Here is a 27,179-nt window from a genome sequence, read left to right on the forward strand (position 1 = left end):
TAGTTTTTATATTTTAAAATATAAAAAAAAGAGCTATTTTAGCTTCATTCTCATTGAAAACTACTAATTTAATTTAGTAATAAATATCAGCATACTTCTCAATGGCAAAGCACTGTTTATTAATAGTGCAATGTTATTATTAACTTGTAGTGATATCATTGCAACCTGACAGAAAGAAATGTAGCCTTTTTCAAAGTATATTTTATCTGCATACTCACTGGATTTGAAATGGATATAAATCCTTCACTTTAATTCTTATTATCTCAGTTATGGGGAAATTGAAAACTTATGTAATTGCCAGCTGTGATACAGAAAGATTAAAACACAGCAGGTAACTCCAAGATTGCCATCCACAAAACTTGCAGAAAGTGGTCTACTATATTCTTATTTCAAAGCAGAAATTAAACATCAGAGATCACATATACACAGTACTAAATTGCAAAATTCTTCTATTATCTTGAATTGAAGGATTAAAAAAGGATAAAATAGTTGGTTGTATCCTAAATTACCTGCCCATTTGGCACCTTTTTTTTTTTTTAACCTGAGTAAATGGAATTATTTCTGATAATGTTTGATAATGAAATAAAATAATTTGCTTGACTTACTTTATCCATGATTTTATCAAAGGACTTCACAAACTTATAATAGAATAATACAAAAGAGAAATACAAGCATTTGATAAGAGTGGGAGAAGAAGAAAGGGAGAAGATTTAATGTGGCAGGAAAAGAATGAAAAATGCAATTTCAACTAATTGGAGAAATCATTCCTTCTCAAAAGTTAAACATTTTATTTGTGCACTGTTCATTTTTGAATAGTATTTCCATCCGAGAGGGAAAGGTTGCAAAATATAATATATCTGACAGCATTTTTTTTTTTTTTTCATGAAAATGAATTAATACCTCTCTTCCCCTCCCCACAAAAACCTGCACCATATCTTTCCTGGAATGAATCTTTCTATTTTTAGCATACATGCATTTAACCATTCATCTTATTGTATTATAGATACAGCCATAATACTAACAAAACAACTTTTAATATTCATGGCCATAATAGAATGAATACCATATAAAAAACATCCTATAAAAATCTAACTGCAAATAATAAACATTGTGAATTTTGATTATTATTCTGGTAGACAATCTGTTCCAGTACTGTATTTAACAATTTCATCAACTAGTAGTATTACAATTAAAATGTTCAACAAACGTATAATTGCAAACAACAGTATGAATAAACTGAGAATTATTTTGACAAATTATCTATTAATCATTATAGATTTTGCCTTTTACAAATAAGCTACCCTAATGAACTTTCTTTTTCTACTGTGCACAATTTTTGTAATTTTTTATGCTATTAATGATGTTATTAATAATAATCCTTACATTCCTTCTCTGAGCAATATTTTATCAATAATTTAAATAAATTTTATTTATTAAACTTTCCATAAGAAATAGATTTATAATTCTGTAAGGTTATTAATATAACATGACAGTTTGAAAAGTATAATGGAATGAGAGAAACTTTAGAGAAGAAAAATTTTGAGTGGCATAACCCTCCCCCTCCACTACCACCACTTTAAAGATTTTAATATGCATAAGTGGGCAATTTTTATTATTTTTTTTTGAAGTATCACAAATGTGATGTACTTGCATTAAGGATTATGTTATCTATAGCAGTCCATAATGTATATATTAAAATAATTTCAACTTTTCTCTTATGATGGATTTATCTGAAATATACCAGTGAGGTTATTTGTCCCTGGGTGCATTAATAAGAATTTTTTAAACCAAAATACTTTTAGTTTAAATCACATGCTTAATGCTTAATATAATATGTATAATCAATTATATTCCTTCCCGAACCAGAATTCAAGGATTTATAAGGACCTTGAGGAGAATACAAATCTGGAATATCATACCATGATGGTTTAAAATTGTCTGGGAAAGTGTACCACTGGGTTGAGGCATCATATTTAGTGGGTAGAGCAGAAAGTGCAGTTCTTGTTCCAAAACTTGATTTAACTTGAGACTGAGCTTTTTGTTTACGGTTGTGACTGCCACTATATCTAATGTAATGGTGATTTTGTTTTGATTTTCTTATTTTTTTCACCTTTACTTTATCCTGAAATACTGGAAAATAATATGCTCCAGTTTGTGTTTGTGAAGGTTTGTCTAATTGATCTCCTGTTTGAGAGAAACTGCCATCACTTTGTTTGCCTGCAATATTAGAAGTTGCAGTACTGTTTGTTTTTAACATATCATTGGTTAATACTGTGGTAATTTCTGTTATGTCTGGATAAAGAGTAGAAGTGGTGGTGGTGGTGGTGGCAGCAGAGGTAGCAGAAGGAAAGGAGGAGGTCAGCTGAGGCCTTTTAATATGCATAGGAACAAATTTGAATTTTACAATGTCTACAGAAGCAGGATTAAGATTTAATGTGCCAGGTTCATTAGTTCTTATCTTGGCACGAAATCCATCTTTGTCAGCAACATAATGAACTGTTCGTCGACGTCCATCATCCTCAAGCAGTCCATATGAACCTATAACTTGTCCATGTGCATCTCGACTTTCCTTTCTGTATTGAAGACCATTTACATCTTTAACTGCATGATGAAACCTATATCCTCCATGACCCTTTTTGTTAAAATCAAATTGTATACTAAGCATTAAAGAAAAATTCTTATGTGATAAAGTAACTATACAAAAACAAAAAAGTTCATTTTTTTATTGCTAATAAATTGTGTACCAATTAACCTTCCTATCCTAATGGAAGATATTTTTGGATCCTAAGCGTCTTTTTTGTTATTGCATTCTGCAGCTTATAATTATGTTATATTTCATGTTTATAGTGTTTTAACTGTTTTGTCAGAGTATTGTCCCTTCAGAACACTTGCAACTTGAGGGACCAGTTGGTTCTGAAACAGGCATCTCACCTTTTTAAACAAATGGCCAATAATTAACCTTTATGCAAGGCCACCTGTTTGAAATAATGCAATAACAGGATAACTCATTACAAAGGCAAAGTTTATTCTGTAATAAGTATTAAGCCCATGGCATTAACAAAGCAGTTTAAATCTTGCTGCCTGCAAAAATATATGAAAAGACAAGGTATTCCTGCAGACTTCTTATGATTTCTGAGGCCATATAGCATTAGCTATATTATTAACTTTGAACCTCTGCTTTCATATACTGCATGGCAGTTCACATTGAACAACTTCTTTACCACTGTTTTGTCAGAGTATTGTCATTAGAGACCATTTGTTATCTAATGAGAGACCAGTTAGTCCTGAAACAATCTGTCACAGTGGTGTTTCATCTTTCAAACAAATGGCCAGTTAACCTTTTGGGAAGGCCATCTTTTTGAAAGCAGTACAATACCAGGGCAACATGTTTCAAAGGCAAACGTTGTTCTCCTGTAAGCATTAACATGATTGCATTGACTAAGCAGTTTAGATCCTGCTGGCCACAAAAACATATGAAAGTTAAGGTAGTCCTACAACTTTTTACAATTTTTCTGCAGCCAATATAGCATTAGCTATGTTATAACTCTGAAGATCCAAATTTTTAAATTTAAATTTTTTGCTTTATTTATTAAAAATAAATAAATAATTACATTTAATAAGTTCTGCAATTCAGTAGGAAATGGCCAAACATTGGTATACTACAAGCAGAATTTTTGAAAACCAAATGCTTTTTAAATAAAAAACAAATAGGCCAGCCTTTCAGGCCCCATGCCAACATATGTGTGTTACAATTGGGGGCACCACCAAAACATGTTAAATAAGGTTACCAGTTTGAAAACCACATGCTTTCTTATCAGTCCTCTACAAAAACAGAAGAAAATTCAAAGTGCACCACTTAATCCAAGACTTCAATAACCATGTTCTGAACAAGAAAAGGGATCTATTTTAATCCTTGGCTATTAATACCTTAAATTGAATTCATAGAACAGATACACTTCAAAATGCACAAAATAAATCTAGCTGAACTCAGAAAAACAACAGAACCCAACTTTTCTGCAACATCTACTTCATTTCAAACATCTCAGCCAGCTCATCTTTGTTTTGCCTTCCACTATGTATGTCTTCCAGCAGCTATACTGAATCCAAGACATAATGTCAACACTTTCAAAGATTCTATGGGGCCTGTGGCCATCACTGTTTATAGCAGTCAAAAAAGCAACCTTCAAATGTCATGTATTTTACTTTATTTTTATGTTGATTTTTATTCTATTTCATTATGCCCCTACAATTAAGTAATAATCTTTTACTGTAACCAGAAGCAGGTATATATAATATTCCCATTGTGAAAAGTTGCTTGTGGTTAATTAGTGCAGGAAACCAGGATAGTTAGTTGGGGTAAAATGGATGTCCCATTTCCTGAGATATCCCCAGCCAGGAGCATCATGAGGAGAGAGTCAGCTGCCCTGATTCTGATGTCATAGAGGAGGGCTGAGAATTTGAGTTTGAGCTCTCCCCCCCCCAACACAGGGAAAGGCAGGCTGATTCAGTGAGGTTATTTACCCCTGGGTGTGTGCTGGCTATCAACACCCCCATTCTCGGCTTAATACTAAAAATTTCCACCCACACTTTTTACATTATCATTATTTTATATTAACTTTAGACTACTGTTTAACTTTTTTAATATCTTAATGACAGAAAATTTTAACTTAAACCTGGGAAATACCAGGGATTGCTGAAATTCAAACTGCAGTTTACTAGGATTGAAAGAAAAAAAAAACAGAAAATGACAGCTACAATGCCATTAAACACCACTATACCAAAGTTATGAAAGTGCTCCATGCACATCCAAGCACCCACAGGAACATGATGAAAATACCCCATGGGGGTAGACCTAAAGTCCCTAAGGATATTTTGTTTATATTATAAAATTATACTGTCACTTAAAAGCTACTGGTGTGGAATGTATGAAGCCCATCCTCCAAACAATTGATAGCCACTCTCTATCTTCTCTAATTCAACTATCCCTTTATCCATAGCAGTAACTTTCCCTTAATGCCACACTGCTCCAATTTCTGCAACAGTTTTTTTTTTTTTTTTTGCAACAATATCAAAAGCTTTTTTGAAATCCAAGTACAGTAGCCTCTCGATTTTCCGGAATAGATGGTAAAAAACAAATCCCGGATAATCGATTTCCCGGTTAATACAAAAGTCCCCGACATACGTAAGAGATACGTTCCAGGACTTCTTACTTCGTCGAGTTTTACGTAACTCCGGAATGGCTAATAACATATTGCTACTATATTATTATTGAAAAATCTGAATTCCGCGCGATACTTTTTAATGTTTGGCTCATTTTCATACATCCTTATTAGTTTAATTTTCTGATCCAAATCGATGGCTTTCCTTTTGTTCGTAGATTTACTAGTACCGCTATCACTTATTCTCTTAGTAGGCACCATATTAACGGTCAAAATGAACTTTTCTGAAAAGAACTTCTTCCGGGTTACTGGGCTTTTCTGTTCGTGCATCTAATTATAAATGGGAAGTAAACTCGATCTTATTGCATTTGCGATAATACCGATAGCTGGAATTGTGTGGGTTTTTACGTTATTATGGTGAAATGTGTTCCCCTTCACTGAAATCTTCAGTCATTAAAAAAAATTGTAAGAATCTTCTCTTCTTCCTATTTTTTTTTTTTTTGCTTGTTACTCCGTATCTCACTTGTGCAATTTGCGCGTGCCGTGATCGTCGTTATTGATTGTTTATTTTATTTGTTTATTATTTTTGTTTGTTTTAAATTTTACAATCCTAAAAAAAAAAAAAAAAAAAATTGAGTGAAAAAATTTACGTAAATCCGTAGTTGCGTAACTCGGGGACTTACTGTATCGAAAAATGTTAAAAAATATGGCAATAGATAAAAAACGAAAAAAACTTACCACGCACTACTCGCGTGTCCAATACGATGCTTCCCTTTATTTTTTGCGATGTTGATTTTAAATCTAATAGCTTCTCTTTATTTTTTACGATGTTGGGTATGATTTGGTCACCAACATTATAATGGTTCCTTAGAGATTTAACAGATGCACCGTTTTCAAACTTTTGAATAATTTCAAGTTTTTGTTTAACTGAAAACGCAACTCTTTTGCGTTTACCCATCATTTTCGCGATTTCTAAACAAAAAAAAAAAAAAAAAAAATTCTGACATCCCTGACATAAATAACGAAACAAAATTTCCTTTTGCGCTGCAACGGAACACAACAAAATCGACGCGACGCACTAAAACAAACTAAACATTTGGTCTCTTTTTTTTTTTTTTTTTTTTTTTTTGAGCGGCGGGTGTTAAGACTGCAGGGATTGCAAGATAATAGGTACACAAATTTCCCAATGACGATTTATATTACCGCTTGTCGCTTATTTACGACTTGCAAAATATCTGTTTATATCTATTCTAGTTATTACTTGAATTTTTTGATTTCTGGTTGATTTTTTTTTTTTTTTTTTTTTTTTTTTAATTTGGAGTCTTGAAGTGCCCCGGTTAATTCGCTTCCCAGTTAATCGAGAGTCTGCTGTACTGTATATGATATCAAAATTATTTTTTGCATCTGGTTCCTTTGTCACTGCATCATAGCATCGAATCAAATTGGCCAGACAAGATCTCTCCTTAATTAACAAATCCATACTGTGACTGAAGTATAACTGCACTCCTGTCTATATTGATAGCCACTCTCTGTCTTCTCTAATTCAACCATCCCTTTATCCATAGCAGTAACCTGCATTACTTCTTTAAACCAGTGATGCCATTATTTTCCCTGGAATACAAACTAAGCTAACTGGTCTGTATTTATTCATGTCACCCTTCGATACCTCTTTATGATTTGGAAATACATTTGCACATCTCTAGCCCACAGGACTAGAGAATGAATGATACATACCCCTGAATGATACAAATTTAATAATACAATTCTAAACTTTTTTTTTTTTTTTTTTCAGAATAGTTTCACACTGTAAAAAAAGTAAAATCATTCAGAAGAAAAAATGTTAAGCCATTTTATTGTAAAATAATGCATCTGCACACCTTTTTGATGAAATTTTATTAAGCAATGATGGCAACAGCAAGTTCCTTTTCTTAGCTCCTGGTACCACATCCCTCATGCAGCCAATGGATAAGGAATCATACTCAGCCATAAATGTTTACATCAAATGAAACTATTGAAGGGAGTTTAGCTTTTCTTTAATGAATATGAAAGTGAGTAGGGCACAAAAGAAGAAAAGACAATTGCCAATATTAAAAATTATAATAAGTGCTATTTACAATTGGACTACAAAAGTTAAAGCAGAAGTTAAAGCAGAGAACAATAATAAGTCCATGAAAAAAATTCTAAATGATAATAATGATTTTATTGTTTTACATGGAATCAAATGAAGACTCTCAAAATGTTTTCTGCAACATATTTTAACATTTTTCATCTTTGAGTGGTAAAGAGGATATTAAACATGGGGAATGCAAGGATGTAGCTAATTCCTTGCATTCCCCCATCTTAATATAGAGCTGGATATCATATGGTGATAGAAGAGAAAACAGCAACAGCATTTGAAATGCTGTTTCTATTTGTAGGATAATGCAAAGAGGAAATTCTGTTCCTATTTGTAGGATAAAATGAAACGTGAAGAAAAATTAAATTACACAAAACCAGAAATTTCCTCAATTTAGGAAATTTTTCTGAAATGAGAATTTAATGGTACAGTTCTAAACTGTTTCTTTTAGAATGGTTTCACACTGTAAAAGAAATAACACCATTCTGAAGACATTTTTAATGTAAAATAATGCACCTGAACACCCTTTTGATGAAATTTTATTAAGCAATGATGACAGTTTCTATGCAGCAAAAACTTCTTTACTTATATTAACAATTTAACCCCAGGGGGCTCACATCTGGTGAGATGGGCTTGACAAACCCAGGGTCCTCAGCTGGATATCATCAACCTTCTCTTTCTTGGTGATTTCTCTCTCTCTCTCTCTCTCTCAGGGTAACTCAGGAAATTTTTTTTGGCTGGTGCAGCATAAGCCTCAGGCTTCCTTGCATCATATGGCTAATAATAGAAGAAAGAAGGGGTTGAATTACATTGGCCCACATGATGATGATATTTAACTGTTGTTGTTCCCGCTCAGTTGCTGACAAACTGGTATTTTGCATCTACATTCACACAAGGAGTTCTTTATTGAGGGGAATTCCAGAAGTTCATCAAAATATAACAGGAAACTAATTGATTTCCTGATAACTGAGGGGGAAGTGGAAGAGAAATTGTTCAAGATTAATTAAAAAAGGGACATCAAGGTGGATGGAATCTATCCAATTATATTAAAGGAGGTAAGCAAACCCTTAACTATAACTATGAGAGCATGTTTGGATTCAGGGGAGATCCCTATGGACTGGAGATGTGCAAATGTATCCCCACTTTTCAAGGGGTGATGTGATAATTACAGACCTGTTAGCTTAACTTTAGCAAGTACCTTTTCTTATTTTCCAGTACCATAGCCCTCATGTAGCCTATGGATCACGCTTATTAAATTTTCTAATTCTGATTGAGGAATTTGAAAAATATTTTTATGGTCCATGAGAAATGACGAACAATTATGAACTGGCAATGGGATAGAAAATTTAAAATGAAAAATAACCTTTAGAAAATTTCCAATTTTCTTCAAAGAAGACAATACAATTGTGGCAAAATACAATTTGATTAAATTCATAGTTATTAACATTTAACATTAATTATTTAAATTTTAAATGTCTATCCAGTTTTGTTTTTAAAATTTATTTAAACATTTTCTTTTTCTTTTCAACATATTTGTGTCCTGATGCCATCTATATTAATATGTGTTGCAGGATTATGAATGAATTTCTTGTTTTGTGCACTTGAAAATATATATTATTATATTCTATACTTCAGACTACTACCCCTTTTTCCCTTAGTCCAAATTAGCAAGGTTTTACTACAGTTTGAAATGTTACACAATCTACTCTGGGCGGTTTGAAAATTTAACTTAAGTTAGCTCTTTTGTAGAGATAGTGTTTCTCTTCTCCCAGTGATTTCTTCATGCTCCTCTTTCAGATTACTTCAGTACTCAAAGGCATGTAACATTAAAACAGATAAGCTTTTAAGCCTCCAAATAGCAAATTCTGTTAATAATTATTGACAAATCTTTCCTTTGACTACTACAGGAACCTGAAAACTACATTTCTTCTATGTAGCACAAACAAAGTCTTAAGTTTAGAGATATTAATATGAACAAGCATGTTAAATAATAGTCATAATATACTGTCATACCAACTCTTTGCTGAATCTGTTCTTGGAATACAATATCCCGTAATGAATTCTATCTTTCATGAAAACTGAAAACAAAGGGAAAGCTACAGATATCTATAGGGGAGCTATAAAAATGTAAATTTTTATAGCTCCCCTGTATCACTTCATTCTTCACATTTATACTTACATCTTGCTTGTGGCTTAATTCACTTGTACCAGAAGCCCAATCCCAAGTGTTAGCAGGTACAGATTTATACCACCAGTCTGCTGATGTGAAAGCAACTGCCACCAAATACAGCAAAAGAAATTCCTGTTTGAAGAAAATAAATTTATAATAACACCTTGTATAATGGAATCCTTTTTTTTGGCCTAACAGAGCTTCAAGCCAACTGAAAGAAAACTAAGTACCTTATATAGTAATTTGCTTATTCTCTACCGATAATTTCAACTGTGTGATCACAGAACAAATAAACAAAGCACAATAATCTGCATTATTCTTGTGAAACAGTTTCATTCCATTTATCTATACAAATACAATTATAATTGTCAGTGACTTTTATATACACTTTGTGAGGAATGATCCTGAGTTAAAGACCAAGTTTAATTCATTTATAATCATAGTTATTAATTATTTTATTATGGTTATTATGAATGTTTTTTTTTTAAAATGGACTCCATAACAAAGTATGATAAATTCTGAATGAGAAGGACATTTAAAAAACAAACATACAAACACATGCATGTATGATTTTGTATATTTGTAGACACAGATGACACTTTTCATGCCACTAATTAGTGGCTTAAACCTTCAAAAATAGGCATAGCATCACATATTGTGTTCTCTGTTAATCTGAAAACACAGATGCCAACTACAGGCAGGGTGCAACAGCCATCCCCACCCCTCCAGCAATCACCCATGGTCTGCTAATCGGATGGAAAAGAGTATTGTTTTAGTCCCCCTCTACTGGTTCTAAATATACTTTTTTTCAGACTGTATTCCCCCCCCCACACACACACACAAATTCAAAGTTCAGAATTTAGGCCTGAAAGAGTCCACACCAATGTCTTTGAAAAAAGGGAAGTTAAAACTGTAAGACATCATGGAAGGTTAGAGTTAGAATCCAGAAGATTATATATATTAGAAGATTACAGTCATAAATCCAATTTAATATTTCATTGCAAATGAAATGTGGAAGAAAACACTATATAAAGAGAAGTAGGACTGCAGTGCTACAGGTAGAAAACTGAATAGTTTGTCCATACTGGCCTCCTCTGTACTTTAATTCTTGGACTGTCATCCAGCATCCAATTTTTTTTTTACTTGTGAAAGTGAAATATTTACTGACAGGATATTGCTTTCAAACAGTTTTGACAGTCGAAATCAATAGCAATACCTAAAAATTTTGATATTGTGTTCTGAGACTAATGTTTTGATTAGATATATATAACTTTAGGAAAAAACTTATCTAGATTGAAAAAAATTGTATAAAGCCAGGAATTAAAACAGTGTTACCACTGTGAAATAATCCTTCTGAAAACAGTGCCTTCAGTGATCACCCATAGCTTTAGCCAGCCCTGCTTTAATTAATCAGCAAAGCTACATATCCATGGATGAATGTCATTGACTTTACAAAGGCTAGTGCGCTGTTGACAGTCTAGTAAAAAAATATGAAGTGACATAAAAAGCAATTTTCATTTTTTTTTTTTTTTTCACAGTACAATGGATTTTCAAAAGCACCAATGAAAAGTCACTGTATGTTTCCTTCAGTTGATACCAGCACACCATTATGCAACAATCCATTAAATGCAAATGTTATGAAAAAAAAAAAAGATGCTGCCTTGGAATGCCTTAACGCCTAGAGAAGAGAGAGAAGAAAAAGAAGAGTTCTGGTCCATGATTTATTGAAGTACTTATTGCCTTGTTTCATCCTAATAATCACTTCACTGCTGAAGTCTTCACAGCCCCTCAACCCAGCTGGCATGGTTTAGAGATTATCAAAATTCTGTGTGCTTTAGTTTTGTTCAATGAGGTATTGTGGTTTCTTAAAGATGGAATACCATGAAGAAAATTATATTATATTTTTGGGAATTTACATTTAACCTTATTTAGTTTCACCAGGAGAGACTGAAAAATGTGTCAGTAAGTTCTGAGGATATTCTGTTACAACTTTTCAATCTGTTTACAATGATAAACAGATTGAAAAGAACAGATTTGCATTCTTTGAATGTTCATAGCTGAAAAAAGTATTGACATAATAGTCTCAGCAGGCAATTTTAGGTAAAAAAAAAAAAGTCGTGACAACCAGGAGAATAAAAAGGCACAATTATCAAAGGAAATTGTCTTAATTATTGCTGGTAAATAAATTAAATTTATTTTCATTATTTAAGATTTATTTTTGCAGATATATAACTATATAACTACACTGTTGCTCAAAAGTTAAGGAAAAAAGAAAGAAATTAATTAATCTAATAAATTTTTTTTTTATTAGATTAAGGCTAAACAACACATTCCACAGATGCTGTATGGGATTGATATCCAGAGCTCAGGATGGCTAGGACAGATGCTTGAAATCTTCCTCAACTACTCTTTCACACATGGCATGATGGAAGGTTGCATTTTCATTTTGAGAGTACTTTTCTTTTATTTGGCAAAAACATGCAACATTGCTGGGGATACCTGCAGGAGTGATGCTAGATTAGCCACCAGTGACTGGTGCTCTAGGCAAATCATGAAGTCGCCCTCAAAACTCCAAGGGAAGTATAGCTGAGGTCAGTACTGCGCCTCTCTGAGGTCTGTACCCTAGGCAACTGCCTAGTTGGCCTAATGATAGCACCAGCCCTGGATACCTGATCTGCAACAATGTTCAGATACGTTCTGGAATTCACAGTGTCCTCCAGTGGGAACAGCAGACCAAGGGTATACCACAAAAACATAGCCCGCACCATTACACTTACTTCGGTAGCATGTACTGTCAATGCTAGCCAGGTGGGAAGGAGCAGCAGTGCATTGCACATGCTTCTTGATTAGACCGGGGTTCAAGCCCATCACCACCAAATACAGAGGATGCAGAAAGGTCAGGGAATGACCACCGCATATCCCAGAGCAATATGGCCTTAGTTGCTAATGCTCCTAAAAACCAAATAACAAAAAAAAAAAAAAGAAAACTGTCAATGCACAACAGTATGATTCCAGCCTCTCGTGTCATTTCCAACATATATGCATCCTTCTGTTTGTTTGTTTGGTTTTTAGGAGCATTAGTAACTAAGACCATATTGCTCCAGGGATATGCGGTGGTCATTCCCTGACCTTTCCACATCCTCCGTATTTGGTGATCACGGGCTCGAACCCTGGTCTAATCAAGAAGCGTGTACTACACACTGCTGCTCTTGCCCACCTGGCTACGGAGGTGCCATGCATTCTTCTACTGGTGCTGAAAAGTGTAAATCGGGACTCATCAGACCACAACTTGCCTGCAGTTCTGCATCCACCCTTTGTGTTCCTGGCACCAACACAGCTGTATTTCCTGCTGTTGTCTGAGATCAGTGATTCCATGAAAGTCTCCTACTCACAGAGCATTCTTTGTAAAATTCTTATACAGTGTTCCTACATTAATTGTTTTATCCTTTGTCAACAATTACATTGATAATCTGCTCCAGATGTTGAGCAGATTATCAGTCACAGTTGTGTCTCTTCATAGATGTTTTCTGGGAATTTTTCCATTCATTAAACCCCTGAATGACACTAGTTTCTGAATGCTCAACAATTACAGCTGCCCTATCTTCTCAAGTAGAGGGGTCCCAAGTAGGAGCTAATAGCCCATCCCCCTTATGATAAAAATATTGTGAATGTTTTTCACTCCTACATGACGATTAAAGTTTAATAATTTCCCAAACACTACTTTGGTCTTTCCTTTAAGAAATCCAGGGACCAACCCATCTCTGCTGTAGCAGCTGTTAAGTGTGCACCAACAATCATGCCTGTTTGGAAGTTCACAAGAACTGTCTGTTCTCCATTTCCAGTTAACTGTTTTGGATACTAGTCTGTCATATAACTTTATAGGGTTCCCTGCACACATCACCTACCATGTGACCTCTCAATCTATACAGGGTGTATTTAAATTGGTGTCAAATATTCTAGGGGCATATTCCCATCAACCAAACATTAAAAAAAGTTCATATAAACATGGGTCTAGAAACACTTAGCTTCTGAGATAGGAGGAATTTTATTGTTTAACAATATCAAACAATTAATAAGCAATCCAACAGAATAAGTAATGCAATTAAACAAGACAGTTTAACAGAAACAAACAAAGCAAACAAAAGACAGAACATTTTTGTTCAAAATGGTTTCCTCCTGCTTCGATGCATCCTCTGCGTCTGAATTCCATGCTTTGTCATACTCTGTTGAATACACCTGGAGTGTTACGTATATGCTCACATCCATTTACGATATACTCTCTTAAAACGTAAACATCAGGCACAGGAGTTGCGTAAACAATGGACTTTAAATGTCCCCAGAGATAGAAATCCATTAGGTTCAAATCTAGTGATTGAGCAGGCCATTCAATGGATCCCCCGCAAGCAAATCCATCTTTGAGGAAAATGCTCATCCAAATTCTGATGAACTCTCCGACTAAAGTGAGCCGGGATGCCATCGTGTATGAATCACATATGTCGGGTGACATCCAGAGGTACATTGTCCATTAAATGGGGCAATTCATTTTCAAGAAACTGCAAATAAATGTCTCCTGTCAGATGCGGAGATAAAAAATAGGGGCCTATCAAATGATCATGCATGATTCCACCACAAATGTTTAGACTGAACATATGTTGATGTTTGTCCTGTCGTGCTGCATGAGGGTTGTCATCACTCCAGATGTGATGTTATGGTAGTTTAAGACCCCATCATGTATAAAACCAGCCTCGTCAGTGAACAAGATAAATGACAAGAAATTCAGGACCACAACACACTTTTGTTGAATGCATTGGCACAATGTTCTTCGTGGCAGAAAGTCTGCCTCAGTAAGTCCTTGCACCCATTGAAGGTGATAAGGGAAAAGAAGGCTTTCATGAAGAATATTCCAAATATTCGTATGACTAACTCCTTCCCTTACTGCAATTCTTCTTGTACTATCTGATGGATTTTCATCCACATTACGAAGAACTCGTTCCTCAAGGTCAGCATTTCGTACCTCTCTTGGTCTTCCAGTGTCAAAAAATCTTCTCTCAAATGATTCGTGTAAATGTTCTTGGACAAGGTTTGTTTGTTTGTTTGTTATTTGGTTTTTAGGAGCATTAGCAACTAAGGCCATATTGCTCCGGGATATGCGGTGGTCATTCCCTGACCTTTCCACATCCTCCATATTTGGTGGTGACGGGCTCGAACCCCGGTCTAATCAAGAAGCGTGTGCTTATGCACTGCTGCTCCTTCCCACCTGGCTACGGAGGCGCCTATCTTGGACAAGGTAAATGCCTGTCAGGGTACCTTTCTGAATAAAGTTCACGTGCTCTTAATGCATTCCCATCTGCAAGACCATAAGTGTAGTGCATCTCTGCCATTTCACTTACCGAATACATTTTCTTTACTATTTCTTTAATCTGAAGTAATCTGCAGTATCTTCCACAACCAACTAACGTTTGTAAACAACAAAGCAAAAGCAAAACAAAACACTACTACCCGTTACAGATATCTTTTCCACTGAGTGGTGGAATCTCTATTAGTATCGTGTCTACATGACTTGAAGTATCGAGGCGTGTGGGGAAGAAACTCAGCATTTCTAGACCCATGTTTATATGAACTTTTTTTAATGTTTAGTCGATGGGAATACGCCCCTAGAATATTTGACACCAATTTAAATACACCCTGTATATTTTTTTATAGATTGTTGCATATAGCCCAAGCCTCCATGGTCTTAATAAAGTAACTGGCAGCATGCATGTGTTCACTGATAGTGATTCCAGCCCAAGCCGTTTAAACACCACATGAAAATGTGTCCTTCATGACATTGGAAGTATCTAATATGGTTTGATGCTCTGTCCAAAGGAAAGTGAATTGAGAATCCACTTGAAGACTGTATCTGGCCTCATCAATGAAGAGTATCATGGCCCTATTCCTCCTGGTCCAGTAAACATGTTATTAGTGTCGTTTCAAATGTGCTCTTTTTTTGTATGCAATTTAATGTAACTTAGACAGCTGGCTCACAAATCCTTCAATGTACAGTATGACTGGTAACAGTCCTCCTTTAAATCCACCCAGCTCTGAAGAAGGGGCCATGCTGTGGGATCTCTTGCATTTCACAGTTACGGGTAGGTAACAGTCATTTTGCATGAAGATGACGACATGAGGATAGGATGGCTTTGGTCAAATCTCCAAGAGGTAGTCTGTGCTTTGGAAACAGTTCCACAGTCTGCTTATATCACATAGAACCATGTAGCTACTTCTGCCTTGATTCTGGCTTTCCTTGATGGGAAACATATTTCCAATCGCAATTTTAAAATTTGGATCATAATTTCTGACAAAAGTGGAATTTAAATGTTAAGCTGTATGTTTATTATAAGTTGTATAGCCTTAGCATTATTTTTTCCAAATCTGAAAGCATGCCACTGGTAAAGGTTGCACATTCCTGAAGTGGCATGCGTGCTCTAGGGGTTAGCCACCCCTGTCCTAGGAGGTGTTACCAGACATTAGTGGTTTAAAAGGTAGATATCGGAAGTGAAATTGGGGAAAAGAGGAGGGCATCATTAGGAAAAAGGAAGACATATGATTGATAGTGATGTATTTCAAAGGAAATTTATATACAGTTTGGAAGAGGTAAAAAGTCGGACAGTATCAAATTTATTTAAAATGCCTGGAAGGGAATATGATTGTAAAAAGGGTGAATTTGTCCATCTTTGCTCCTGCCTAATAATGATTTTTTTTTAGAATACTGTATGTGAGTGGCTGCATTGTTGCATCAGTAGGCAGCGCTGTTCATTTTTACGTGCATATTATTATTATTACTATATGGTTACATATTATTACTACACTTCCTTAGAGAAGGTACTTCTCCCCATTCTAACTAAACAACTTCTTCCACATCAGCCTCATCAAATCCACTACTCTCTTCCTCATAGATCCACTGTGACTAATCTCTTAGCCACCACCAGCTCTATCCTCTCTGCATTTGAATCTCAATGAAAAGCGAGTTTGCAGTCACCTATGTAGACCTCGAAGCAGCTTTCGACTCAGTAAACGTTTCTGTAATGCTGAAGCTAATTTCAGATCATTATCAAATCAAGGGAGACACTCTACAGTTCCTCACTTCACTCCTTCAAAATAGAATAATCCGGCTTACTGTCCAAGGCCAAACATACGAGCGATGTGTCTCTTCAGGCTTGCCACAGGGTGGTGTCAGTGACGTAACTACCATGTAGGCAGGCAAGGCAATTGCCTCCGGCCCTTTAGAGGTTCGGCGTCTTTGGCTGTTTCCTGTTTTTGCAATTTTCATTAATTAAGTAGGGGCCCAAACATGTTCTTTGCCTCCGAGCCCGAAAAAGGGTAGCTACGCTACTGGGTGGTGTCTTATCTGGGCTCTTGTTTACAAGAGCTTGTTCAGTCCAGGCATGATACTCTATGTTATGCTGATGATATGAAACTCCTCACACTGATTTCTTTACATGATGATCTTCTCATGATAACAGCATCAATTAACAATATACTCCTGGAATTTGCTAACTACCTCAACCAGTTTGGACTAAAAATAAATCCAGAAAAGTCTGAATTTATGACATTCTCATTAAAGAAAACGCCTTCCTATATTCAGCCAACACTATGCAATTCCCCTATTCCCATCGTCAAGAAACATACTGATTTGGGACTTGATTTGATCCTAAGCCCTGCTTTGGTAAGGTGCATTCAACTCTGGCAGTAAGCTAGATAATCTTGTAATAACTGAGAGTAAAGTGGAGGAGAAATTGTTGAAGATAAACACAAGAAAGGCACCTGGGGTGGATGGGATCTATCCAGTTGTATTAAAGGAGGCAGCAAAGGAAGTAAGCAAACCATTAGCCATAATTATGAGAGCTTCCTTGGACTCAGGGGAGGTACCCATAGACTGGAGATGGGCAAATGTGACCCCAATTCACAAAGGAGGATCCAAGGCTGACACAAGTAATTATAGAACTGTGAGTTTAACTTCTGTTCCAGGAAAATTAATGGAGGCACTGGTTAAAGAAGCACTGCAGGATCATCTAGACAAGACTTCAGTTATAGCTCGAACACAGCATGGTTTTGTTAAGGGAAAGCCTTGCCTGACCAATTTGATTGGATACTATGATGCAGTCACAAAAGAACTGGATGCAGGGAATAACTTGGATATTATATACTTGGATCTTAGAAAGGCTTTTGATACTGTTGCACATGGAAGACTGCTGCACAAATTGGAGCAGTGTGGCATTGGAGGCAAATTGCTGCTATGGATAAAGGGGTGGTTGAGGGGGAGAACACAGAGAGTTGTAATCAATGGACACTGCTCATCATGGAATAATGTTATTAGTGGAGTCCCTCAGGGTTCAGTGTTGGGTCTATTATTGTTTTCTGTATTTATAAATAATATTGATGATGGTATATCAGGCTTAACGTCTAAGTTTGCAGACAATACAAAGGTTGGCAGGGTTGTTAAGGACTCTACTGACGCTATGCTGCTGCAACAGGATCTGGAAAAGTTGAGCAGATGGGCTGAGAGGTGGCAAATGAAGTTTAACATTAACAAATGTAAAGTACTACATATGGGAAACAGCAACCCTAGAGTAACGTATCAACTCTGTGGTACTACACTGACAGTGGTAGAGAATGAAAAGGACCTGGGGGCAGAGACGGATTTAACGGCGGGCGCACCGGGCCCCGCCTTCAGAAGGGCCCCGCAAAACCCCAACTTTACACTTTTTTTCTAATGACACCAAGTTTGGTTTCATATGTGCAATTTTAATTACGTACAAGTTTACAATCGGCGGTAAAACCTGATAGTATGTTTATATTCGCTTATTTTCATTATTTCATTACTATGCTGCATAAGCCACACGCGGCTGCCCTACCGCTCATCGGAGCAATAGAATCGTATTTGCTGCTTTGTACTTACAAAGGTTCTCCTGCAGTGCAGACTTACGATATACGCAAATACGCGTATATTGTTGTTGAAATTATATTAAGATAAAATTAATTCCTGTCGTTACATCAGCGCCCGGATTTTCGTAGTTTATGAATAATTTTTGAATTTTAATTAATCATTAATTTATTGCACTATAACGAAAAATCTCTTCTCTAGTATTCTAATCATTCAGATTATTAAATTTTATATTTTTCTTTTCATTGGTAGGCTACCAATGATAGCTAGAAAATGAAACAACATCTATCAGGGGCTGAAAAAAGTCAAATTAAAAAAAGACGCGAATATAATATAATACATATACGGTATTATATTCAAATTTTATTGGAAATAAAACATTAATAGTACATAATATTTTTTATTTATTTAAAAAAATGGTTAACATATATTTTTATTTTCCTTGTCTCTCTCTGTTTTTTTTAAGGGGCCCAATATTTTCTTCTGCGCCCGGGGCCTTAACCGACCTTAATCCGCTTCTGTCTAGGGGTAATTGTGCAGGCAGATGGCAACTCGTCGTGAAGGCAGAGCACAATATGAGAAAGAGCAAATGATGCCCACAACAACTACTTTGTAGTTTTTTTAAGAGTGTCTATGGTGTATCTAAACACCGATATTATATAGAAGTTCTCTGAGCAGTGCAGACGGGCTGCAAGAGTAGCTCATGGTGTCTTGTCAATGATATACAGGAATTTTGCTAGTAGGGATAAGGAGGTGATTATTCCCTTGTATAACGCAATTGTCAGGCCACACCTTGAGTACTGTATACAGGTCTGGAGGCCTCATTTCAAGAAGGATGTAGAGCTGTTGGAACGAGTACAGAGAAGGGCAACAAGATTAGTGAATGGAACAAAGGGTTGCTCTTACGAAGAAAGGCTTAAGTTTTGCAAATTACAGTGCCTGGATACTAGGCACCGGCGAGGTGATCTGATAGAGGTGTATAAAGTCTTGAATGGTTTGAGCATGCTCAATGCTGATGGGATTCTTCCTCTTGCTCAGAATAATCACGTGAGAGGGCATAAATTCAAATTGAGGAAAGACAGATGTAGGATAGATGTGCCGAAATTTGCCTTTAGCCAGAGGGTAGTTGGTTGGTGAAACACACTTCCATTCCTTGGTGTGGAAGTTTGATAGCCTAAATAAATTTAAGGCTCAGCTGGACAGGTATTTCGAACGAACGGAGGGGTGAAGTGGAAGGTTTTTTTTTTTTTTTTTTTATTCGGCTGATGCTGCATAAGCTTGCTTTCTTGCATCATATGCCTCTAATAATGCTCTCTTGGCATAAGCACATTACAAATATTGCTTTCTCTGAATCTAAAAAAAAAAAAAATGGGTTTCCTCTTTCGCTCTCAGCGTTACTTTTCTTCCAAACAGCTGTTCACCCTCTACAAATCGAAAATCCGCTCTATCCATGAAATATGTTCCCACATCTGGGTGGTGCCCCTAAAACCTCTCTCAGGCTACTAAATTCCATTCAAAAGAGGGCGGTTAGGACTTATCTCTAACAGAGACCCTCCATTCTCTGTGTCATAGAAGTTCTGTTTCTGCTGCACGCCTTCTCTAACGAGACTTCCATGGGCACTGTTCTTCTGAATTGACGTCTATAATTCCTCCCTCTCTCTTCCAAGGCAGTCCGAACATGTACCACAATCAATCAACATTGTTTTACGCCCAAATTCAAACTCACAGAACTAACTTTTCTTCTTCCGCATTTATTCGTTCAACTTCTGTTTTCTGGAACAACCTTCCTTCATACGTATCTCTTGAAAATTACAATCTACAGACGTTCAAGTCTAATGTCAACAAATATCTTCTTTCACTTTCTTAACTTTCAACCCATACAGGGTACTAAGTACTATACGCAGGGGCGTTCCTAGGGTATGTGCCGCCTGGGTGCCAATCGCAATTTGGAGCCTGGGTGGTAACTGAAATCTGGCGCCCCCTTTAAAATTTTTTTCATATTATTATTATTATTATTATTAGCCCTATGGTGCAAGGAAGCTTGAGGCTTTTGCTGCATCAGGCAAAATATTTTTCTGAATTACCCTGAGAGAGAGAGAGAGAGAGAGAGAGAGAGAGAAGTAGAAGGGAATCACAAAGAGAAGAATAATGATATCCAGCTCAGGACCTTGGGTGTGCCAATTCCATACTCACCAGATGTGAGCCCTGGGATTGTATGTAAGTTTCAGGTTTTCAGGCGCCCCTTGAACGTTGGCTCCCGGGTGTAGTGCACCCTATGCACCCTCGGTACGGCCCACCCCTGACTATACGTTCTAATATCTCTCTTTTTTTGGGTTTTCATTAATAAATAAAACTAAAACAGTCTATCGTAATATGTACTATCCATGTCGACTGAGTCAGTTCTTTAGCATAAGTCAAACAGTAAAACCTAATTAATGTTAACATGCAGGAGCGAATTGCAGAACAGCTGCAAATGGTGAAAACAAAAGGAAATATTAAAATGAGCATTGAAAAAATAATCCAGAACCATTCTTATTGATCAATAAGCGGCAGTCACTGCGCTTATTGGCTTTGCCGGGTACCGTAGCTTCATAAACACACGGCAAGGCTGTTTATAGTTTGGCTGGGGATAGCCTACACACACACACACACACACACACACACACACACACACACACACACACACTATAATTATTATACAGTAAATTCTTTAAAATCCGGCACTCTCGGAGATTGAGGTGGCTGAGTTTACTGTATAGATACATATATGAATATATACTGATTAATAAGCCGCCATGCGACAGAAACAATCGGTAATAAAATTTTTATCTGCAACATGGGCACCGGCAGCATGGTGAAAGTGCACAGCTTTGGATTTCGAAATAATACACAATTTTTTAATATTTTCATTAATTTTTTTAAACAATATAAATTCTACAAAAAACCCCATAAAATATTAATTTAAATAATTTATCAAAATAAGAACAAAATAACTCTTACAAAACAGAATTAGAGCCCGTTAATCTTCGTCATTATCTTTAAATTAAAATTGCAATCTTCTACGCGAATTTTAATATAGTTGCGTTGATAAAATCTTCATTGCCATCAATTATTTTCTTAATTTAACTTGACTTAATTAAGATATTGCATATATTCGAAAATTTGGTGAACAAAAAATGTATTCCCACATGCACCACCTTGCAAAAGGGCCTGCCGCCGCCCATGATCTACAAACAGCTTCAATGACTTAACCCAGTGGTTTTCAATAGGGATGCCGCAACAGCATTCCAGGGGTGCCACGTAATTTGGGTTTAAGATACTTACACTTATTATTATTTTTAATTTATATGTTTATTTCATAATAAAAAGGTGTACAGTATCTTTTTAATTTTGTGGTGATCTATAATTGATATTTACTTAGTACCTCTATATAAAGAATAAAATTATTATATACTCTATATATATAATTTGTATTATGAAATGTAATTTTTATAATTATATTATTGTAATAAATATCATATATATACAGAGAAAATCGGATCTAACAGGCAGAAAATTGAGTAGGGGCGCCGCAAAACAAAATAAATTACTTAGGGGTGCCGTTATTAAAAAAAAGGTTGAAAACCACTGAGTCTTAACCTCTTAATCAGAAAATTACACTGACGGTAAAGTTCCGTTTCTTGCGTATAAATATCTAACCTAACGTCCCTGAAATAAAAATTATGGTTACCAAAATAACTGAAATTATAAAAATCAATCAGTAAATTTTTTTTTATATATTCGGGGACAGCCACAAAAGGTTAGATTCTGTGTATTTATTTTAGCGCGTCGCCTTGAAGAATATTTAAAAGAAAAATGTCAGAGAAAATTAACCAAATATTTGGCTTGATATCTTATTAGGTTATGCCTTCACAGGAATTGGTCGATTTGTTGTAAATCATAGAAGTGTGATCGAAACGCATTTGACCAATTTAGAAGTCTTCCTATTATCCAAGTAATCTTGATCTTTAACCTCACACAAGTATAACTGTTTTTCCAAAATCCTTTTAAGAAAGTTAAAAATAAACCTTTAAATCTTAAAATGTGTTTCGCTTATAGAAATCTGATGAATTCTGAACCACCTCCCCCACCTCCATCACAACGACAATTAATTGGACAATGCTTATTAATTAACGATGCATGCATCTGTTCACACCCGATGGTTTATTACTCATTTTGGTTAACATTTCAATATTCGCTGCACACAAATTAATTTTGAATCAAATATACCGTAAAAGTTACTTTTTTATAACACTGTTTTTCGCTGTATACAGTACAATTTTAATTGAATATTTATTTTACGAATACTCAGTCCTGTTCAGTTCTGAGAAATTTAAGCGGTTAGTTAAGTGGTGAAATTAGTTAGAGGAAAGTGAACGTAATCTTAAAATTAGCAGCATATTAGATTATTATTGTGCATGATATTTATAGAATGCTTTTGCGTCCTGCTGCTATATATACTGTATATATATATATATATAAAAAATAGCGATTTCATTCTATATTGCCAGTTTCCTTCACTTTTTCAAATGTAAATTTAAAAAAAAAAAAACCAATAATCGTTGTTTGTCTTATACTTATCCTCCGAACTGTGTCTACAAATTAATACAGTATTTTATTTGTGATTATTTTTTCATTTCGCTATGTGTATTTATTCATGTGGTACAGTATAATGAAATTACTTATTCTTTCGTTCTAACAGTGCAGTGTACTTTGCAATAGACTTTACCACAGCTCGTGACTGGTATTTATCATTTAAAAAAAAAAAACACCTGTTTTCGCAGAAAAATGTTTTGTAGTTGGTTAATTATATTCATGTTAAGAGCGATGAGCGTGACCCATATGGGTAATTAAAAAATTATTCTATATTGCTAAGCTCTTATACATATTATATACGTATAATATATTAATTTAGGGTAAAAGTTGTGTTTTTTGTTCACAAGCAATGATATAGCAGTTTAGCTAACAGGGGGTGAAATTAGATAAGAAAATAGGATAGCAATAGGCACCCCTGCCCTCGTATAAATTAATAGCCCAGAGTGTAGAAAAAATTAGAGGAAAGTGAACAGTATACGAATGAAGAATTAAAGTTAGTGCTCGGGTTATCCGAGAGCGCATTTCTCATCCGTGCTTCTAACGGCCCTGGACATATAGATATACGTACCACTAAGAAGTTGCATATATACAAAAATATAATAATCTTATACTTAATATATTCTAATACTAATCTTATCCAGTGTAGTATAATTTTATAATAATGTTACATTTATGGCTGATATATGTGAAACGGAATCTCTTCAGGATGCCACCCCATTTCACTATAATATATACTGAGATAGTCCATATATACAGCCTATAACGTTTCTATAGTTTTCTGCACGTATAACCAATTACAGAAATCAGACATACAGAAAAATCTCTCATAACATAAAGCGAACAGTATACGAATGACGAATTAAAGTTAGTGCTCGGGTTATTTTTATTTATTATTATTTTTTTTGTTAGTTTTTGGCGCATCGGCTTCTGTGGCCATATTGCACCTCCCAAAGTTTTTGCATTTTGTACCCTGATCCAAGCCCGAGGCGGGATTCGAACCCACGACCTTTGGATTGCCAGACAGACACTTTACCCACCAGGCTAGCCCGGTCGGCTCTCGGGTTATCCAAGAGCGCATTATTAGGCGAACCGGCATCTGCTAGCACAGCGTTTCCCCAAATAGGGTCCGTAGACCAGTTCTTGGGGGTCCGCGAAACGGTGGTCGATCATATATATAGCATATGCATATGTTATATATAGGGGTCCGCAAACTTTTTTTTTTTTTTTATATTTGAAGGGGTCCGTGAACTTTTTTCGATTTTTGAAAGGGTCTGTATATCTCAGTAGTATGGGAACCACTGTGCTAGCACCCCAAATTGATAGTCAGCACTGTTAGGCCCCTTAATGGCTGGTATGCCTTACACCCAAATATAAATTACACAATAAACAAACCTAAAAATTAAGTTGGATCATACCCTAATATATATATACTGTATTATGAAAAATTGGGATAGAGGTAAAAGTTATGTCAGATCAGATTAATGCCATCAATAGTAGATTGAACATTACATCAGTCTGTGATCTAATTATTATAGTAAGAGTATAATATGTACTATATAGGTACTGAAAGTTATCCTTACTTCCTTTCTCCTTATGTCAGCACTAGTGTCTTTTGCATAAATATAAATTAAATAATATCACCACAACTGATATGAAAATTATGGTTAGCTATCTGTTTTCTGTATTATATTCTGTATATTCGTTTCAAAGCTATCTGTCGGGCTAGCTGTTACCTTGCCTGTTTGCTGTTAAATTGAAAGTTTAGCAAAAATCGCCTTTATGTTTATTAATTGGACCTAGTTAAACAGGCAGATAACAATCAGAAACAGATAGCCTTGCTAATTATTGATGGGATATATTGAATGGGGTTAGCCCTTGAAAAAAGTTCCATTCAATGTATCTGTATATCAGTAATTAGCTACATAATCATTATTATATATTTATATTATATTATTGCTAATTATATGTTTATTTCTAGGGTATGGCAATGTAGACCAACACAGGCTATCTTAGTCTTTATAATTTCTTTTGGCCTTACTGCCGGTGGTATACTGTTATGCCTATGTTTAATTAAATACACTTTCAGTACCTATATAGTACATATTATACTCTTAGTAATTATATACCTATATATATATATATATATATATGTGACTGTCAGTTTATGAAATATTTTTCCGTATATCAATTACATCTTGTGAATTCCTTTTTTCTCCGATTATTTTATACATTTCACCCTTTCGGAAAAAAAGTTATTGCCTGCAATACATATGCAGTATGTATTGAAAAATAAAAATTAAATACCCTGATATCTTAAAAAAAAAAAAAAATGAACTTTTTCTAAGTCAACGTTTGCAGTGTGTTCGGATCAGTTGGGGTTTTGTGAGGTGAAATTTCTTCTACAGCATTAAACTCACATATGAACTTCGAAATTGAATTTTAAATTTACTGCAACAACGATTTCGTTATCCATAATGATTTCGGAGTACATACGTATGCAGACGAATATAACTTTAAGCAGACGAATGAAAGCATGGAATATAGAAATTTAAAATATGGTATCTAAAATTGCTTCTTCCTACCTTTAAGACAGCCATCAGTTCTTTCTTGTCTGTTTCTAGTGGAAACGGTGGCACTTGGGTCATCTTTATAGACAACCAGCTGTCATTAGATGCGTCCTGCAACCAGTTGTGCTGGAAAGCAATCCTTGCCTTCATAATACCAAATACAGATTCCAACCGCTAATGAATAGATTAATGCACTCATTTTTCTTCTTATTTTTTTAATTAAGCCTTTGTCTTCTCTGCAGTGCACTCCGGCTACAACGTCCTGTCAGGAGTATCTGCAAGGACTCTTCTCGGATGGTTGTTTTTTTGAAATAAGATATCAATTATCCGTTTATCTTAGGGATCTAAAGCATTCTACTACAGAAAATGCACGAGGAAGTCTCAGTGGTAATCATTTATTACCGGTGTTCGTTGCACCTGCAATATCGTCTTTTTTATTCATTTAACACACTTCACTGTACATAGAGCCAGTTCTCTATACCATAAGAGTAAAATATGCGTCGCGTAATTCTTAAACCTTTGTTGCTCCATCATAGCGGCAAACGACTACAATGATCATTTGGCCTCGTGCACATAGTGCAGAACCACATGCTACAAGGCTACGTGACAGGAAATCCCGAGTTTGTTACTCTGCTTGCGCTATACAGAAAATAATTAAGAACCGTAAAAATAATAGAACTGTATTCTTCCTTCACATTCAAACCTTCTTTGGAATAAACTTTACCCCATACATACAGAGTAAGGGCGAGGTTAAACGGAAGTGAGTCTTTTCAGTGTAGTTTTTAATCATTCCTTTGCTAATAACGTTTGACCGAAGGTCATTTATTAACGATATTCTGATATTCTCAATTTTACACGTAATTAATTTTGTATCAAATATAGAATAAAATTTCCTTTTTATAGCATTTTTCGCTGTATGTAGTGAATTTTAATTGAATTTATTTATTTTACGGATACTCATCAGTCCTGAGTTTAGGATTTTTTTTATTATTATTATTTTATGTATTGCTGTAGTATTTTTTAAGCAGAACCATAGTTTATTCTCGCGTAACTACTAAATTTGTGTATCTGTGAACTCCTCTGATCTTGTGTGGTCATTCGCAATGTAAAGAGAAGATTTATTCATTCATATTAGGGTGTTACAAAGTTCCAATAACCTTTCACATCTGGGATTACCACAGATAGGTTTTCTAAGGCTAGAATAGAAATAAAGAGACAGATAAATGTTCATTCTTTTTATTAAAACAAAGGGAAAAAATCAAATCTATTTATGCTCTGATAGTCATGGTAGGCTGTATCGAAGTATAAATAGAGTAATGGAATTTTGAAGCACAAAGCAATGCACGGAATGGTTTAAAGAACACCAGTAAAGCTCATATTAATGGCATTAATGAACTTTAAATGAATTGAATTTGCATAAGATCACCTGGAATGGTTTAAAGAACACCATTAATACGAGTATTAATGGTATAATGGTATTCTTCATGAAATTCAATTAAATTCAATTCAATTCAATTAAAAGAAATTTAGCGGCGCCCCCTCGATGGCACCCGTTTCCAAATTATGTGAAATCTCACTAAGTTGGAAACGTAAACTAACAACATTACAT

At 35.2% G+C, this 27,179-nt stretch overlaps 1 protein-coding gene across 1 annotated transcript; it reads right to left on the bottom strand.

Annotated features, from left to right (window-relative positions):
• Positions 1–1,816: 1,816 nt before the first annotated feature.
• LOC150091421 (uncharacterized) lies at positions 1,817–26,099 on the bottom strand. The gene is made up of 3 exons (XM_090390294.1): positions 25,586–26,099; positions 9,455–9,577; positions 1,817–2,632 (listed from the first exon to the last, which is right to left on the bottom strand). The coding sequence occupies exons 1-3, from the start codon at positions 25,718–25,720 to the stop codon at positions 1,817–1,819; spliced, it is 1,074 nt and encodes a 357-aa protein (XP_090246420.1). The 5' UTR covers positions 25,721–26,099.
• Between the last annotated feature and the right edge of the window lie 1,080 nt (positions 26,100–27,179).

This window comes from Mastigoproctus giganteus, chromosome 1 (assembly GCF_048544385.1).
Source record: "Mastigoproctus giganteus isolate SK-2022 chromosome 1, ASM4854438v1, whole genome shotgun sequence".
Taxonomy (NCBI): Eukaryota; Metazoa; Arthropoda; class Arachnida; order Uropygi; family Thelyphonidae; genus Mastigoproctus; species Mastigoproctus giganteus.